This window comes from Vulpes vulpes, chromosome 14, assembly GCF_048418805.1.
Source record: "Vulpes vulpes isolate BD-2025 chromosome 14, VulVul3, whole genome shotgun sequence".
Taxonomy (NCBI): Eukaryota; Metazoa; Chordata; class Mammalia; order Carnivora; family Canidae; genus Vulpes; species Vulpes vulpes.
Window position 1 is genome coordinate 11,104,433 of NC_132793.1, and position 15,203 is coordinate 11,119,635.

The 15,203-nt window shown below is 47.0% G+C and overlaps 1 protein-coding gene across 5 annotated transcripts in view; it reads left to right on the plus strand.

The window, feature by feature from the left end:
* The first annotated feature begins 9,120 nt into the window (after window positions 1–9,120).
* UBE2V1 (ubiquitin conjugating enzyme E2 V1) overlaps window positions 9,121–15,203 on the plus strand; it is a 30,970-nt gene continuing 24,887 nt past the window's right edge. For 2 of the 5 annotated variants that reach the window (XM_026014761.2, XM_072735583.1), the window contains exon 1: window positions 9,642–9,683. In XM_026014761.2, coding sequence (XP_025870546.1) covers window positions 9,657–9,683 — 27 coding nt within the window. In that variant the 5' untranslated portion in view covers window positions 9,642–9,656. Of the gene's footprint in view, window positions 9,259–9,619; window positions 9,684–15,203 lie in introns of those variants that run through there. The other 3 variants (XM_026014762.2, XM_072735582.1, XM_072735581.1) reach the window with 3 other exon arrangements.

A 15,203-nucleotide genomic window follows, 5' to 3' on the forward strand; every position in this document is an offset into this window, starting at 1 on the left:
CTCCTACCCCATTCCTAGCTCCTCTCCTCCAGCCTTGGGCTCAAATGGGAGCTCTGTCACCTGAGACAGTGAATTAATGTTGCCGTCTGCTCCAAACACTTTTGGAGGGGACCCACGACTGGAAGAGAAATGGTCTTCCTGCAGGAGATCATGATAGAGTGATGAAGGCAAATCCCTATTAGTGTATTCCTTCAGCAAATGTTATTGGCACCTGGTGTGTGCCAGGCTCCAACCTGGACATTGGGCACTGCAGTGAACAGACAAAGACTTACCCTGGCGGAGCTGACCTCCTGAAGAGAGACAATAAACATAAATAAATGCACATGTACATTCAGATGGTGATTTGTAAAGAAGGTAAAAAAATAATCACATTGGAAAAGCAGGGTGGTCAGGGAGGGTCTTTCTGATAAGGGACATTTGACCTGAGACCCGTGGGAGGAGATGGAGCCAGCTGTGGGGAAGAGACCAGCAGACTGGACAGTAAATGCAAAGGCCCTGAGGCAGGAACAAGTCTGAGCTTAAAAGACAGTGGGGCTGAACTGAAGTGAACAAGGGGAAAGTGGAAGATATGGTTGGAAAATTAGAGACTTGTTACAGGCTGAGGAAGTTGGGAGACACTGGACATTTTAGACAAATGAGTATGTTCATTTATTCATTGAACAAGAAATTCTAGGGCACCTCCCATGTGCTGAATTTCCCATGATATTCAGAAGTGAACATACAGACATTACAATCAATATCTAGTCTGGGCTAGATAGTTTCTGCGATACTAGCAAAAAGGGGGGGGGGACAGAGAAATGATAAAATACTCTTTAGAGTGGTCACAGATAAAGCTTTTGTAAAAATGTGACCCATGACTTAATTTTCCTTAAAGTTTGCCCACCACTAGATTTGTAATTGTCCGAGGGGACCACAAAAGGGGAATTAGAGTTCAATTCGTAAGTGACAGAAAATGATAGCTTAAGTAAAAATAGCCAGAATGATTTAACTCCTATAACTGAAGAGTTGAGAGGAGGTGGCTGTGACTTAAGATTTGGCAGGACCCAGGGGCTCACATGATTCATCAGACCCTGGTCAGTCTAGTTCCACTTTTCCCTGAGTTGAGACCTGACATTGGACCAGCTCTGCAATCTCAGTGGAAAAAGTTTCCCCTGCCTGTGGTTGCAGCAAATGCCCAAGGCAGGCTTCTCACTGGGACAAATTGGGTCTCGTGGTGGTGAATGGTTCTGGCTGGCCGGGTTTGAAACACACCCACCTGGAGTTTTAGGGGTGGGAATGATACTTCCCAAGCCACAGGATTGAGAGGAAGGAGAGATGGTTTGTTCCCAAAAAGAAAAAGTAAGGTGTTGTCAAAGAAGTCTACAACAGATGGGACAGACAGCCAAACTTCAGAAGGGTCAGATAAGCAGCCTTGGAGCTACAGAGGTTGGGTTCCTGCTCATTGGCCCTGGCGGCGAGATTTTTTTTTTCCAGGCCTCCCAACCTGTATTAATTACCCCAAACAAGCAAAAAAAAAAAAAGAAAAGAAAAGAAAAGAAAGAAAGAAAGAAAGAAAGAACCCAGTCTGAGTCCAGAGAGATGAATTGACTTGCCCAAGATATCATGGCTACTAAGACAGAGCCATGCCTCACACGCAGAACTTGTCTCACTGCTCCTAAATCCCGGGGGCTGGAAAAACACTTTCAGAACCAGGAGTTATGCTTTGTGTCTGGGAGTGTTGGGGTCATTTGTGAGATGCAGGTATTGCAAAAAAAGTGCCTAGGAGGGCTGGGCAGGGGAAAATGCTCATATCCACTGAACGCTTACTCATGCCAAACTGCATAGAGCTCCATGCTCTGCACCAATCTGAGAGGTGAGTACATGCAGCCCCATTTGCACACGAGGACAATGAGCTGGGTCATGGAACAGGCCCAGGGTCACATAGCTGATAGCTGTCACATAGCTGGAATCTAAGCCCTGATCTGACCCAAAGCCTCTATGCTTTAACACCTGCTGATAGCCCCAGTGGAGGGATGGAGGTAAGGAGGCAGGTGGCAAGTGAGAAATGTGTCCCTTACTACACTCAGGATGAGAAAAAGCAGCTGACGCTGTGGACCCAGATGCCCTGGGGACATCAGGCCCAGAGGGCAGCTGCGGCTCACATCAGCTGATTGATTATAGAGGAACTAGAATTCCAGACTTTTTTTCTTTGTTAATGCTGGCTCCATTTTTTAAGCATACGGTAAGCAAAATAAAACAGGTGTACGGGCTGACTTCTGCCCTCAGCTTCCCAGCTGGTGCAGGGATGGCCCGCTTTTCAGTGGAGTCGTGCTGCTATCTGGTGGTAGAGTGGGGCAGGTAGCAGTGCAGGGCAAACATGTATTTCCAGTTTGTCTGGGAATGTCACGCATCCTCCTCTGTGCTGGCTTCTTCCTAAAGGTGGTCTGGGTGGGGCACCTGCCCCCAGGGGCTCACATGATTCACCCCCTTTTGATAAATCTAAAAATTTCAAGCTATCCTTTAAATATTTTTCTTAGGATTATATTTTTTCATTTACTTGAGAGAGACATGGGGCTTGATCTCATGATCCCGAGATCCTGACCTGAACAGAAATCAAGCTGGACGCTTAACTGACTGAGCCACCCAAGCGACCCAAACATTTTTTAATAGGTAATCCATGCATAAGGTAAAGAATAAGAATAGATACAAAAATGATCTAGAGCAGGGGTCAGCTGACTGCCACTAGTGAGCCAAATCTGGTCCAGCTGTTATTCTATGGCCCCATGAGCATTTTTTGTAAGTGGTTGTGGGGAGGAAAAAAAGTATCTCCAAAAACATAAAGTTCAAATTTCAGTGTGGTGGTAAAATTTTACTGGCACACAGTCACCCTTGTTCATTTGCATATTGTCTAATACAGTGGCAAAGTTGAGAGCCAAATGGTCCTCAAAGCATAAAATACTTACTATCTGGCTCTTTACAAAACAAACAAACAAAAAAGACTTTTCCAACTCCTGGTCTAGAGTGAAGACTAAACTGTTCCCACTGGAGTTCCTCCAAGCCCTCAGTTTCCCTTCCCAGAGGCCATTGTTGCAACAAGACCCCTGCAAGTCCCTCCAACAGGCGGCAAGGCATCCCTGCACCTGCTTTCCCACCATAGGTAGAATATTCCATACGCAGTTCTGCACTTGCCCTTTTCACCTAGTGTATTTTGGAGACAGTGTTATATCAATGCTTCCTTCCTCTTTTTGACAGTGGTGTAGCATTCCAACTACAAGTTCAGAATGGACTTTCGTGTTTTAACTAGTCTTTCGTTGGACATTGAACTTGTGTTCCGTCTTGGATAATATGAACTGCTATTTGTGTGCACAGGAAAACCTAAGTCTTCACCCATGAGGACCAGGAGACCTGAGGGGTCAGGTCATAGGAACCGAATTGTTGGGCCCAGGATGTCTGTGTTCCATTTGGATAGCTCACACCAAATTGCCTTCCAATTACCCATCTAAACTCACCACTTTCATCACTCCTCGGCCTTTTGGCTAAGATCAAGTGTAAACTCACCACTTTTGAGAGTGCCAGTTTCCTCACACTCTTGCCAATGCACTGTGTTATCAAGTGTTTTGTTCTTTGCCAATCTGATAGGTGGTTTTAATTTGCATTTCTCTTACTCTATTTCACTGAATCTAAGAAACCATTGATTGTGAGATGCGTCCTGATTCCAGAGATGTTTGAATGTGAAAATGTGCTTAGAACCACTGAACTGCAATATGTTGAGTGAGATCGGTATCTTACCTCATTTCCTTACTTCTTGGGAAGCAGGGTAGTAGTAGTTGAGAGCTCTGGGTTCAAAACCCAAAGCTTGTGACTTTGGCCAAGTTACTAAACCTCTCTGTGTCTCTTTTCCTCATCTATAAGTAATGCTATGACCTTATAGGGTAGTTGTGAAGATTAATTAATATATGCAAAAACCCTATGTTCCTGGAACATAGTAAATGCTGCATAAATGTTTGCTATGATTAACATCTTTGTTTTGGAGTGTTTATCACTTTTTCACAATGAGTTGCAAGGGCTCTTTAAAATTGAGGGAAACTCATCCTTTGGTTCCACCCACCCCACTGCCCCAGAGCTCTGGTTCTTATTTATTTTTCCCTGACCACAAAAGTAACAGATGGTACAAAATTCAGACATTACAGAAATAAGTCATAGGAAGAAGCCAATGGAAACATCTCATGTCCATCAAGAGAGAAGTGAGTAAATAAGTTGTATCATGACCTCCCTACCCCACCCACTCCCATCCCTCTTGGGTTGTATACTTCAGCAACTTCATCAAATGTTAGATAAAACATCTTAATGCTAGGCTTCAGACACACCCCAGAGGGACATAATTCCATGTATGTGCCATGAAATGCCATTAGCAAGTGTGTCTCCCACACCCCATCATCCACAGACTCTTTCTCCAGGCATTCTGTTCTCTGCCTTACCGGTGCCCATGACCCCTCTGTCAACAACTTGTCAGTTTTACTTTCTGTAGTTGGTATTATAAAAAGCTATACCAGGAGGTTGGGGGGTGTGTGTTCTTAACTATAAATAGAAATATAAACATAAAATTACACAATGTTACCTACAAGCTTCCTACTCAAAGTATGGTCTGTGCATCCCCTAGGCACTTGTTAGAAATGCAGAATCTCAGCACAAACCACCCCCCTCCAAACACACACAGAGAATCAGAATCTGCATTTTTAACAAGCCTCCTGGTGATTTGGGGGCACATTTGAGTTTGAGGAGTATTACTTTAAAAAATAATACTATAGGCTTTATAAAAACTATATGGCACTTTTTACATTTTGAATATACTACTCATGCCTTTCACATCACAGAGATTCCCAAACTGCCCAGATGTTTTCCCACCTTATTGAGAAGTTTTTGTGAACTTGTCAACTTGAACTCCAAATGTTTTGTTTTAACATTTTATTTATTTATTTGACAGCGCACACAAGCAGGGGGAGCAGTAGACAGAAGGAGAGAAGCAAGCTTCCTGCTGATTAGGGAGCCCAATGCACTGAGCAGGGAACCCAATGTGGGGTTCAATCCTAGCCATGACCTGAGCTGAAGTTAGATGCTTAACTGACTTAGCCACCCAGGCACCCCGAGAATAGTTTTTGAATGAACATTATTGTGGAACAGTCTACATCTGTTTCTCTTCACTGGGGCACTGTGCCAGCTTCCTGTACCAATTACGTATGCTTTTGACTGTAGGTCACAAAAACCCACCTTTAAGGGCAGCTGAAGCAATAAAGACTTATTATTTCATGTCTTAGGAAACCCATTTGTAAGTAGGGGCGCCTGGCTGGGTCAGTAGAAAAGCATGCCACTGCTGATCTTGCGGTTGTGAGTTCGAGCCTCATGTTGGGCATAAAGAGTACTTAAAAATAATAAAATCTAGAAAGAAAGTAAAGAGGGGTGCCTGGGTGGCTCAGTCTGTTAAATGTCTGCCTTCAGCTCAGGTCATGATCCCAGGATCCTGGGATCAGAGCCCCATTGTCAGGCTCTCTCCTCAGCAGGGAGCCTGCTTCTCCCTTTCTGCAGCTCTGCCTACTTGTGCTCTCTCCCTCTGTCAAACAAATAAAATCTGAAAGAAAGAGAAAGAAAGAAAAGAAAGAAAGAAAAGAAAGAAAGAAAGAAAGAAAGAAAGAAAGAAAGAAAGAAAGAAAGAAAGAAAGAAAGAAAGAAAGACCTGTAGGTAAACGGCCCCGGGGTTCTCTTCAGCAGCTCAACCACATCCTGGGAGGTCCTAGCTCTTGCCATCTTTCTGTGCTAGCACCTCCTTTCTTGCAAATACCTATGGTGTAGTTCTAGGTTTTTTGGCCTCTGGATCGTCACAGCTCCAACCATCACCACCTCCTTTTACAGGAAAGAGGAAAGGGGGCCAAAAAAAGCTTTCTCCCCAGCTATTCTCAAGGGAGCGAAACTTTCCAATCACCCTCCTCAGCTCATTGGCCAGCAAAGAACTAGGTGACAGGCACACCGCTGGACCAATCGCTGACAAAAGGAAACGGCCCTGCCGGGGACGGGCTCAGATTCACACCTGGAACTGGACCTTCAGCCCCCTCATCAAAACCAGCTGCTGTGGGCACCCAAGGACCTGGTGCCTGCAGGCCGTCAACGGCGTCAGCACAAACCCTCTCCCGACTCCCCGCCTCCAATCTCGGTGCCGCCCAATTCAGTCCTTTCCAGGCAGTCAGGCTGCATTTTGCACAAAAAAAAAAAAAAAAAAAAAAAAAAATGCAAACCCACCCACGCTTTGCTTCCAACCTCCCAGGCTCCACAGGTGCCCCGGGGGTAAGAGAACTGAATTCCAAACCTGATTTTACTCCTTTCTTGTTGCGTGATCCTGGGAAAGCATTCTAACGCTTCCGAGCCTCAGTTTCCTCGTCTGACAAATAGAGATGATAAAAGCTACTTTGCGGGGGTCACTAAGGATTAAATAATAAGAAAAATAGTAGCTAATACTTATATAGCCCTCGCTCTTTTCTAAATTCTTTCGTTCCATTAACCATTTTAATCTTCCCAACGATCCAATAAACAGGACTCTTATCCGCATCAGCTGAAGCTACCAGGTCCAGCGCGAGGCAGAGATGCGGCGCAGGCACCGAAGGAACCCGGCTCTGGGGACCCGCTGTGACTTCCCAGACAGAGGGCGGAGCCTCTCCGAGGGAGCTTCGGCGGAGAGGACCACAACTCCCGGCAGGCTCCGCGACGCCGCGAAACTACAGTACCCAGCATGCCCCCGGGCGTCGGGCTTAACCTATTCTGTGAGGTCCTCTGCACAGGAATTTGCTTTACTGTCAGTTTTGCTTGCCAGAAATTCCCTACGAGAACCAAGGAATCTATGCGAGCAAACGTTTAGGAGCATCGTGGATAAGTTGGCTTGTGTTTCCATCCTCACTCCTCCACCTGTTAGCTCTGAGTCTTTCTCATCCTTACCGTGGGGTTATCCCTAGAATTTGCTGCATCCAGCTGTTGTGAGGAATAAAAACTGGATATGAAGGCTTGGCAAATATCAGCTGTTGTAGTGTCCCCTCCTCCCTGTGTGCTAGAAGGTTTTATCAAAGCATTTTATCTCTCCAGCAACTCTATGAGGTTGATACCATCATTCCTCTTTTCAGAAGGGGGAGATTGATGCCAAGAGAGATTCAAATCTCTTGCCTGAAGTCACACAGCAAAGAGTAGGTGAAGGAGCACTGGAATCCAGAAAATTTCACTTCAGAGGTGAGTTCACTTTAGGAGACCAAATGCTTCCCACTTGCTATTTGAGGCTTTATAACAACCCAAAGTCCAGGGCAAATGTTTTCTGTATTTTTCAAGATAAATTTGAATCACGTGATACACAGACTATCAAGTCGATTCCCTATTGCCAGTGCTTTGAAGGAGACACACTTGGGGCTTTAAGAGTCAATTATAGCTGAACTGGACCTGGAGAAATCAGGGAAAGCTTCCCTGAGGGGGTGACGCTGGATCTGAGAACTGAAGAGTGGGAACAGCACAGGCAAAAGCCCTGAGGAGGGAGGGGACATGTACTGCAGAGAGGTACAGGCAAGTCTCAGAGGTACAGGCTGTGCCAAGGATGAGGGTAAGAGGTACCCAGGGTGCAAATTTTAGGAAAGTATTCACTTGCAGGATCATGCAAGTGCAGAGCTGAGACCTAAGGTTAAAAGTCTCCTTAAATGAGGCTTGAGTGTAAGTCCTAGACACCTCAGTGGTCTCACTGGTCTCAGTGGTCTCACTGGACCCTAGGCGCATGGCCTTTGATTAGGGTAGCCATCCACGGTGGCTTGCCCTGAAGAGTTCTGTTGTTCTGGCCAGATAATACTAGGTCTCCTTTTCATCTGACGATTGTCTTTGTTGGATGATTATTCATGCAACTTGTAGAATCTGTATTTTATCACAAGGAAATGGAGAGCCACTGAAATATTTAACTGAAAGGTATTTTGAGCAAATTTTGGCTGCCATACAAAGAATGGATTATGGGGGCAAGAATAAAGGCTGCTGGGGTCATCCAGGTGGAAGACAAGGGCAGCCTACCCTAAGTGGATGAAATAGATGGAGCTGAGAAATGCTTAGGAGGCACTACTGTCAGAACAAGGTAATGCACGGGATGTCCTGGATAAGGGCTTCCGGTTTCCTTGCTCCTCTGTACTGGAAGTCCTTGTCCTTCTTCTGCCAGTGTTTAGCTGTGTGACCTTGAGGCAGTCCCTTCACCTCTCTCAGCTTGTTTCTAAATCCACATCAGGACTTCTTAGACCGCTTATAATAAAAGATCAATCCCTTCTTGGATTTAACATACATTTGCAAATAGGTGTCCATAGGACCTTTGCACATGCTGTTCCCTCTACCTCCTAATCAGTCTCTGCTGAATGCAACCACCTTAGGAGGTCCTCCCTGACCACCCCCTGCTGCCCCTTCCTAGGTTTAATCTCTATCCTATCATAGTTATATCTTTTCCTATTTCTTTGTTAACTAGCTCTCTGACTAGAATGTAAGCCTGTAAGAACAGACTTCAGGGGTGTATATCCATTCCCAGGACCTAGCACAGCGCCTGGCACATAGTAGGTCTTAGTTAAGTATTTCTTTGGATGAATAAATGGATGAATGAATGAATGAATGAGTGAGTGAGTGAGTGAGTGAGTGAGTGAGTGAGTGAATGCTTTCCTTGACACCTTAATGCCCCAAAACAAAGCTTCTCTGGCCCAGGACTCTGGCCGGGTTTCAAATTCTGATTCAGCCACCTAACCGCTAAATTTAGATAAATCGCTGAACCTGCCCCTCAGTTTCATTTTTCACATTAATCCCGACCCGGTAGAGATATTGTGAGGATCCAACTAGACAGGGAAATGCACGAAGTAAAATAGGCTTTCTTTTTTCTTTTTTTCTTTTTAGCTTTCTTCTGTATCTTCCACAATCGCGTCCTCCCAAGTCTGATCACCCCTGCCTTTCTCACCAAACACCTCAGTATCTCCTTCGCACCCGAGCCTGGAGGAACATGCAGGTTGCTGGGCCCTCCCGCACGCACATCAGGTTTCCTTCCTCTGAAAAGGCAGGGAAAAAAAAAAAAAAAAACAACCTTCCCGGCAACGGGTCGCGCGGTCCGCGGAGCGGGCGTCAGCAGCGGCGTCTGCGCAGGCGCGCACGCTTGCGCAGAACGGCCCGGGGACGGGCGGGGGGTGAAGAAGGGGCCGGCCTTCGAGCGACAGCGACGCAAGATGGCAGCCACCACGGGCTCGGGTGAGCTGGGGCGCCGGGCCCGGCTGGCCAAGGGGGCGCGGGCTTGGGCCGGGGACCGAGGACCCGCCAAGGTCCTGCGGCGGGACCAGGGCCTCTGCGTTACCTCTGTCCGCTTGGCTCCGCGGTGGCGAGCCGGGCGGCCTGAGGGGGGAGGAGGAGCAGGCGGTGGCCGGAAGCACGGGCGGGGGCCTGAGGGGCCTGTGGGCGGCGCGGCGGGGCCCACAGGCTCCCCCGGGCGACGTGAGGGCCCCGCTGAGAGGAAGGACCGGCCCCAAGGCGCCGCTGAGCGGCCGGAGCTAGCGAGGGGCGAGCCCAGAGGCATTCCTGAGGAGACGGAGGCTGGCGGCTCGGCGGGGACCAGGAGGTCTCCTAGGGGATGAGAAGGCTCCCCGAAACGGATGAGAGTCCTTTACTGGGTGCTGGAGGTCCGAGCGACCGGGCAGCCCCGGGATGTCCGTGTGGCAGGGACTTGACAAAACCCCTTAGGGAGGACGGGAGGAGAAAACGGGGTCTTGGGGGGTGACCGAGGATCCTGCACTGGTTGAGGGGACGGCTTCAGCGTTAGTTTGGGGGATGGGGTTAGCTGAGGAAATCTCCGTGTTGGTCGGAAAGGGGGCGTCTCGAGGTGGCTTTTCTGGGGGAAGGGGTATCAAAGCGCATCCCAACAGGACAAGTGAGAAGGGGAAAACGATCTCTCAGGTTCCAAAGGGATATGATCCCGTCATCATCAGGCTTTTACTTGAGGAGGATCAACTGAAAGAAGCTCCATGCAGTGGGTGAGAGTGAGGAAAAACTCCTGTTTCAGAGATTTCTTTTCTTTTCTTTTCTTTTCTTTTCTTTTCTTTCTTTCTTTCTTTCTTTCTTTCTTTCTTTCTTTCTTTCTTTCTTTCTTTCTTTTTAGAGAAGAAAAATCTCTGTTGGGTGAAAGAAGCGTACTCTAGAAGTGTCTGTTTTGTGGACATTGTCACTCCCTAGCACTCCTTTGGATGTTGGTAAAAGATATGTGGGTTCAGCTCAGAGGTTCCCCATTTAGTGGATGGGCATGGGGAGAGAAACGAAGACTCTGGATGACTCTGGGGCAGGAAAGCTGGACAAACCCCCATCTCCATGATGCAGAAGAGGAAATAAAGGGAGCTGTACTTTGAGAGAGGGAGGTTCATCCAGTGCCTTGTGGTGTAAGGGAGGCAGCATTTATTCTGAGACTCGATTCCTTGTTCTGCACTCCTAGGATGGGCCCGAGGATCAAATCCTGAAGGGTCTGTTTCAGAGTTAACGTTCTACAAATGGACCTCAGGGGATGGCTTTCTCGAGGAGGAGGGGTAAAGATTGGCTGGGGGAGGTCCCCCAGAGGGGTTGATGAGGCAAGAAAGATTTTGGAAGTGCAGGATTTGGGGGAAGACTGAATGTCCCCCTTATGGCGAGAGAGCTGTACCCTGAGGTACCAGGGATGTTGGCCAGGGAGGTCCTCACAGAGAGGGTGATGATGAGGGAAGCAAGCAGGGCCACGAGCCTGGGTACTCAAATCCTCTGTTAGTTAAGGTCACAGCATCAGCACTGTTAAGAGAGGCTTGGTGACCTAAAGGAAACAGGGTGAAGGGAGTCCCTCTTTCCAGGGTGTTGCTCCTCTAGTACCCCCAAGAAACCATCCTTGTCTGTTACTGTAGCAATAGAGAGAATTGGCTCTAGGGGATCAGACTGAAATGACCTATCACAAGCTGCCTTTTATACTTAGAGCAGTGGGGTCCCCGATGAAGCATAGAGGAGGCCACACATCCTTTTCCTAGATTTTGATTTTTAGCTGGAATAGTGCTGAGTCAACTCTTTTTTTTTTTTTTTTTTTTTAAAGATACTGCCACAGGGATCCCTGGGTGGCGCAGCGGTTTGGCGCTTGCCTTTGGCCCAGGGCGCGATCCTGGAGACCCGGGATCGAATCCCACGTCGGGCTCCCGGTGCATGGAGCCTGCTTCTCCCTCTGCCTGTGTCTCTGCCTCTCTCTCTCTCTCTCTGTATGACTATCATAAATAAATAATAATAAAAAAAATATTTAAAAAAAAAAAAAAATAAAATAAAGATACTGCCACAGAAGAGAGAGGCTGAGTCAGGCCAGACTGCTGTGAGAAACTTCTCACCATAATAGCACCCCTGTCAGGTTGCTGTGAAGTGGGGGCTACAGTGTAACTGTGGCAGCCAGCATTATGGTCATATTGCAGCTCAGCCCAGTTTGCAGTCACTTGAGATTGGCTACCTACAATCTGGTTTAACAGCTACTTAATTCTAACTTCTTGAAGCCCTGCCAGTTGATGAGTGCTTCATAAATGCTAATGCAGTCAGATAAAACATCGTCAACTCCTGTCCAGCGTCAAAAGCACTTGGCATGGTGTAGATAGCATAGAACAGGCTTTAAGGTGCTCTAAATAGTGGGCTTCCGAAAAGTCCTTTGTTTATTCAACACACGTTTACTGAGGGCCTGTTATGTCCCACTGTGAATGGTGAACAAGATGGACAGCCCCTGTCCTTGAGGAGCTTACATTCTAGTCAGGAGGAAAGCCATTCAAGGACTAAATAATTAAGCCAATTTCAGATAGCAGTGCTATGAAGGAAATTGTGTGATGTGATACAGAGTGATAAAAGTAGTATCAGGGAAGGCTTCTCTGAGACGATGGCATTTGAACTGATGTAAATGATGGAAGGAGCCAATCCTGCAGTGTATATCATAGGCAAGAGAGGTAGAGACAATGAGTGCAAAGGTCTTGTGGCAGGACCAAGCCCGGTCTGTTGAAAGAACAGGTAAAAGGCCTTAGTGTGCACAAGAGGCTTCTTAAGGAAATAAGTTGGGCAGATATGGCTTTAGGTTTTATTAAGTGTGAAGGGAAGCCCTCAAAGTGGCCAATATGAAGTAGCATTAGGTAAATATTCATTGAATGGATGAGTCTTAATGACAGGGTGCCTGGCTGACTCAGTTGTTAGAGCATGTGACATTCAAACTCAGGGCTGCGAGTTTGAGCCCCACATTGGGCAGGGAGCCTACTTTAAGAAAAAGAGAGGATTGACAGGATCTGACCTCTGCCTCTATGCAGTGAAGGAGTACAGAGTGCTGAGAGTGGAAGCAGAAGGGCCTTAATTGGGTTAAATAAAAATGAATGTTCAGGCCTCTGCTTTCTAACCATGAGAAGTCTTTCAGGTTGTTCAGGAACCTTGAGGCCTTCCTTAGGTTTAGAAGAAGGCACTTGATTAATCTGTGCCCCTAGTTGCCAGGAAACAGCCCTGAAGTCTTTGAGTTCAAGTTCCTGTAAAGGCCTGGCCTTCGTTTTTTGTTGGTGGTGGTGGTTTTGGGTTTTTTTTTTTTTTTTGGGGGGGGGGGTTGGTTGTGTGTTTTTTGGGTTTTTTTGTTTTGTTTTGTTTTGTTTTTTTATGATCAGTGCTTTCAGCACTTTGCTGCAACACCTTGCCACCTCCCATGGTTCTGCAGTGCATGAATTCTGCATAGATCCTAGAGCATGGATCTATGTGAGGAGCCTATGAGAATCCCTCAAGATGCCAGTGCTGTGACAGGTGACTTCCTCCTGCCTTGGCCAGGATTGCAGAACCTCAAGCCCTTGGTTGGCAGGTCCTTCCTCTCACCCAGCATCCTACAGTCTTCCCTGCCTGTTAACCAGAAACCTGAGTGCCAGAAGAATAAGCCCTGGCTGGGCCTAATTTTAAATTTGCATTCACTAGAGTGGCCTCCTCTACACACTTGGCATATGCAACTTTACCCATATGGGCAGTGGAGGTTAAGTAGTCTTCCATTCCATTCATGGGTGTTCCCAGAGAGCTGATGATGGGATATGAGAACCTGTAGTCTGTGAAGTTGATCTTGTTCCTGTATGTCTCACTGTGTAAGTATCTTGTGCTGATTGTAGCCAGCTGTCTTTTATACAACGTGGGCCCTGTGTTCAAGAGAACTGCCTTGTGATACTTAGTGCTCAGCTGGAGCACTCTGCTCCGGTGATGGTTGGTAGGTATAAGTACAACCTATTACTCTGTTCAGGGTGTCCCAAGGTTAATTTTGATGGTTATGATTTTCCCCTTCATGGTAACTTTCAAACCATACTTTTCACTCTACCACATTCTCTTTCTCCCTCCCCTTGTCTCTCACCTGGATTGTAGCTACAGTGCTTTGATAAAAAACGAAATACAAAATATGACGTCAGGAATCCTCTGTTTAATTCCAAAAGGCCCCAGTGAAGTACAGAGCAGTACATTTGGTGAAGTAAACATGTAACACTCTAAAACACTTTGGCCTGCCTTTGGCCCAGGGCGCGATCCTGGAGACCCTGGATCGAATCCCACATCGGGCTCCCGGTGCATAGAGCCTGCTTCTCCCTCTGCCTATGTCTCTGCCTCTCTCTCTCTCTGTGTGTGTGTGACTCTCATAAATAAATTAATTAAAAATTAAAAACACTTTGGAGTTTCCAGGTAATTTGACTTACCTGTTACGTCATCTCATCCAACACTCCACAACCGCATGAACTAACCAGAGAAAATTTTGTCCCCACAGCATTACTGAGGGAAAAGGGTGGCTGAGTTATGGCACTCGGACTAGAGCCCAGGGGGTTTGGCTCCACCTCCCTCTCCAACCTGCTCCAGTACCATAGGAAAGAAATGGAAAGGCATGCATTTTTGGCGTGTTCTCTTCCTGGGTCTTGGAGTGTTTAATCTTGGTGAGAGAACAGGCTTTAATGAGAAGGATCTGACAGCTGTAGCAGGGACTTACAGCAGCCCTGGCCACTGTTTGTCCCATTCTGGGTGATCCGCTGCCCAATGAGTGTGATGTCCATTTTTAAGGAAGCTCTTTCTTATACCTTATATTCTGCTCACCGGACTTGGAGCCCCTCATATCATTTACAAAGTAGGGCCTTGCTTTCATTTACACACAAGGGCTTCAGACCTTTTTTTTTTTTTTTTAAAAGAAGGTAGGGAGGGTTAGAGGGAGAGAAAGAATCCTAAGCAGCCTCCATGCCCAGAGTGGAGCCTGACGCAGGCTTGATCTCACAACCCTGAGATCATGACCTGAGCTGAAATCCAGAGTTGGACACCCAGCCAACTGAGCCACCCAGGTGCCCCCAGACTAATTTTTAAAGTCCATTTCTAGGGTCTGCTGTGTACTAGGCGTTGTATTAAATTTAGTCAAATTAAATGATCTCACCATAGTCCTCTGAAACTGGTAACTGTCTTGAAGGTGAGAAATGGGCACAGATCCAGTGACTTGCAAAGCTAGGGTACAGAACCTGGGACCATTCTGCTCCAGGGCATGTGCTCTTGGCCACATTATCATCCAGCCCCCATTGCCTTCTCTCCAGCTAGGCATCTCACATTCCTTCAGCCCCTGGCAGGTCTGTTGACACATTTCCAACTTGGTCAATTAGGGTTCTTTTATGGGTGGATAGTTGCCGCTCTCAGGGTCCTTTCCTTATCGTGACGTCCACCCATCACAAATGCAGTAGATATAACCCAACAAAAGATGCTAAATCTTCCTCTCTGTCTCCACTGTTGTCATTTCTGCCAAACCAGAACCATTTCTCACCTGGAAGACTGCAGAAGCCAGCTTCCAGTCTTAACCCTTTTCCAGTTCATTCTCTAGAGGAGGCACAGTGATCCTTTGCAGACTGAAAACAAAAACTGCCAGTCCACTGCAGAAAGCCTTAGTCTATAATCTCCCTACACTTTGAATCCAGTCATACTCTCTGGGGCCCAGAAGGCCCTCTTGGTCTCAGTCCTGCCCACCCCCTGACCTCTTGTGATATCACTCACACCTCTGCTCTTGCTCTAACCCCTTTGGAAAGTTCTGCCTCCTATTCTTCAGGTCTCCACTCTGCAGAAAGGCCATCCCTGACCACCGCATTCAGTACAGTCTTCTCAGTCATTATCACATCTCTCTTCTGTTCTCTTCTAAACCGCTCACC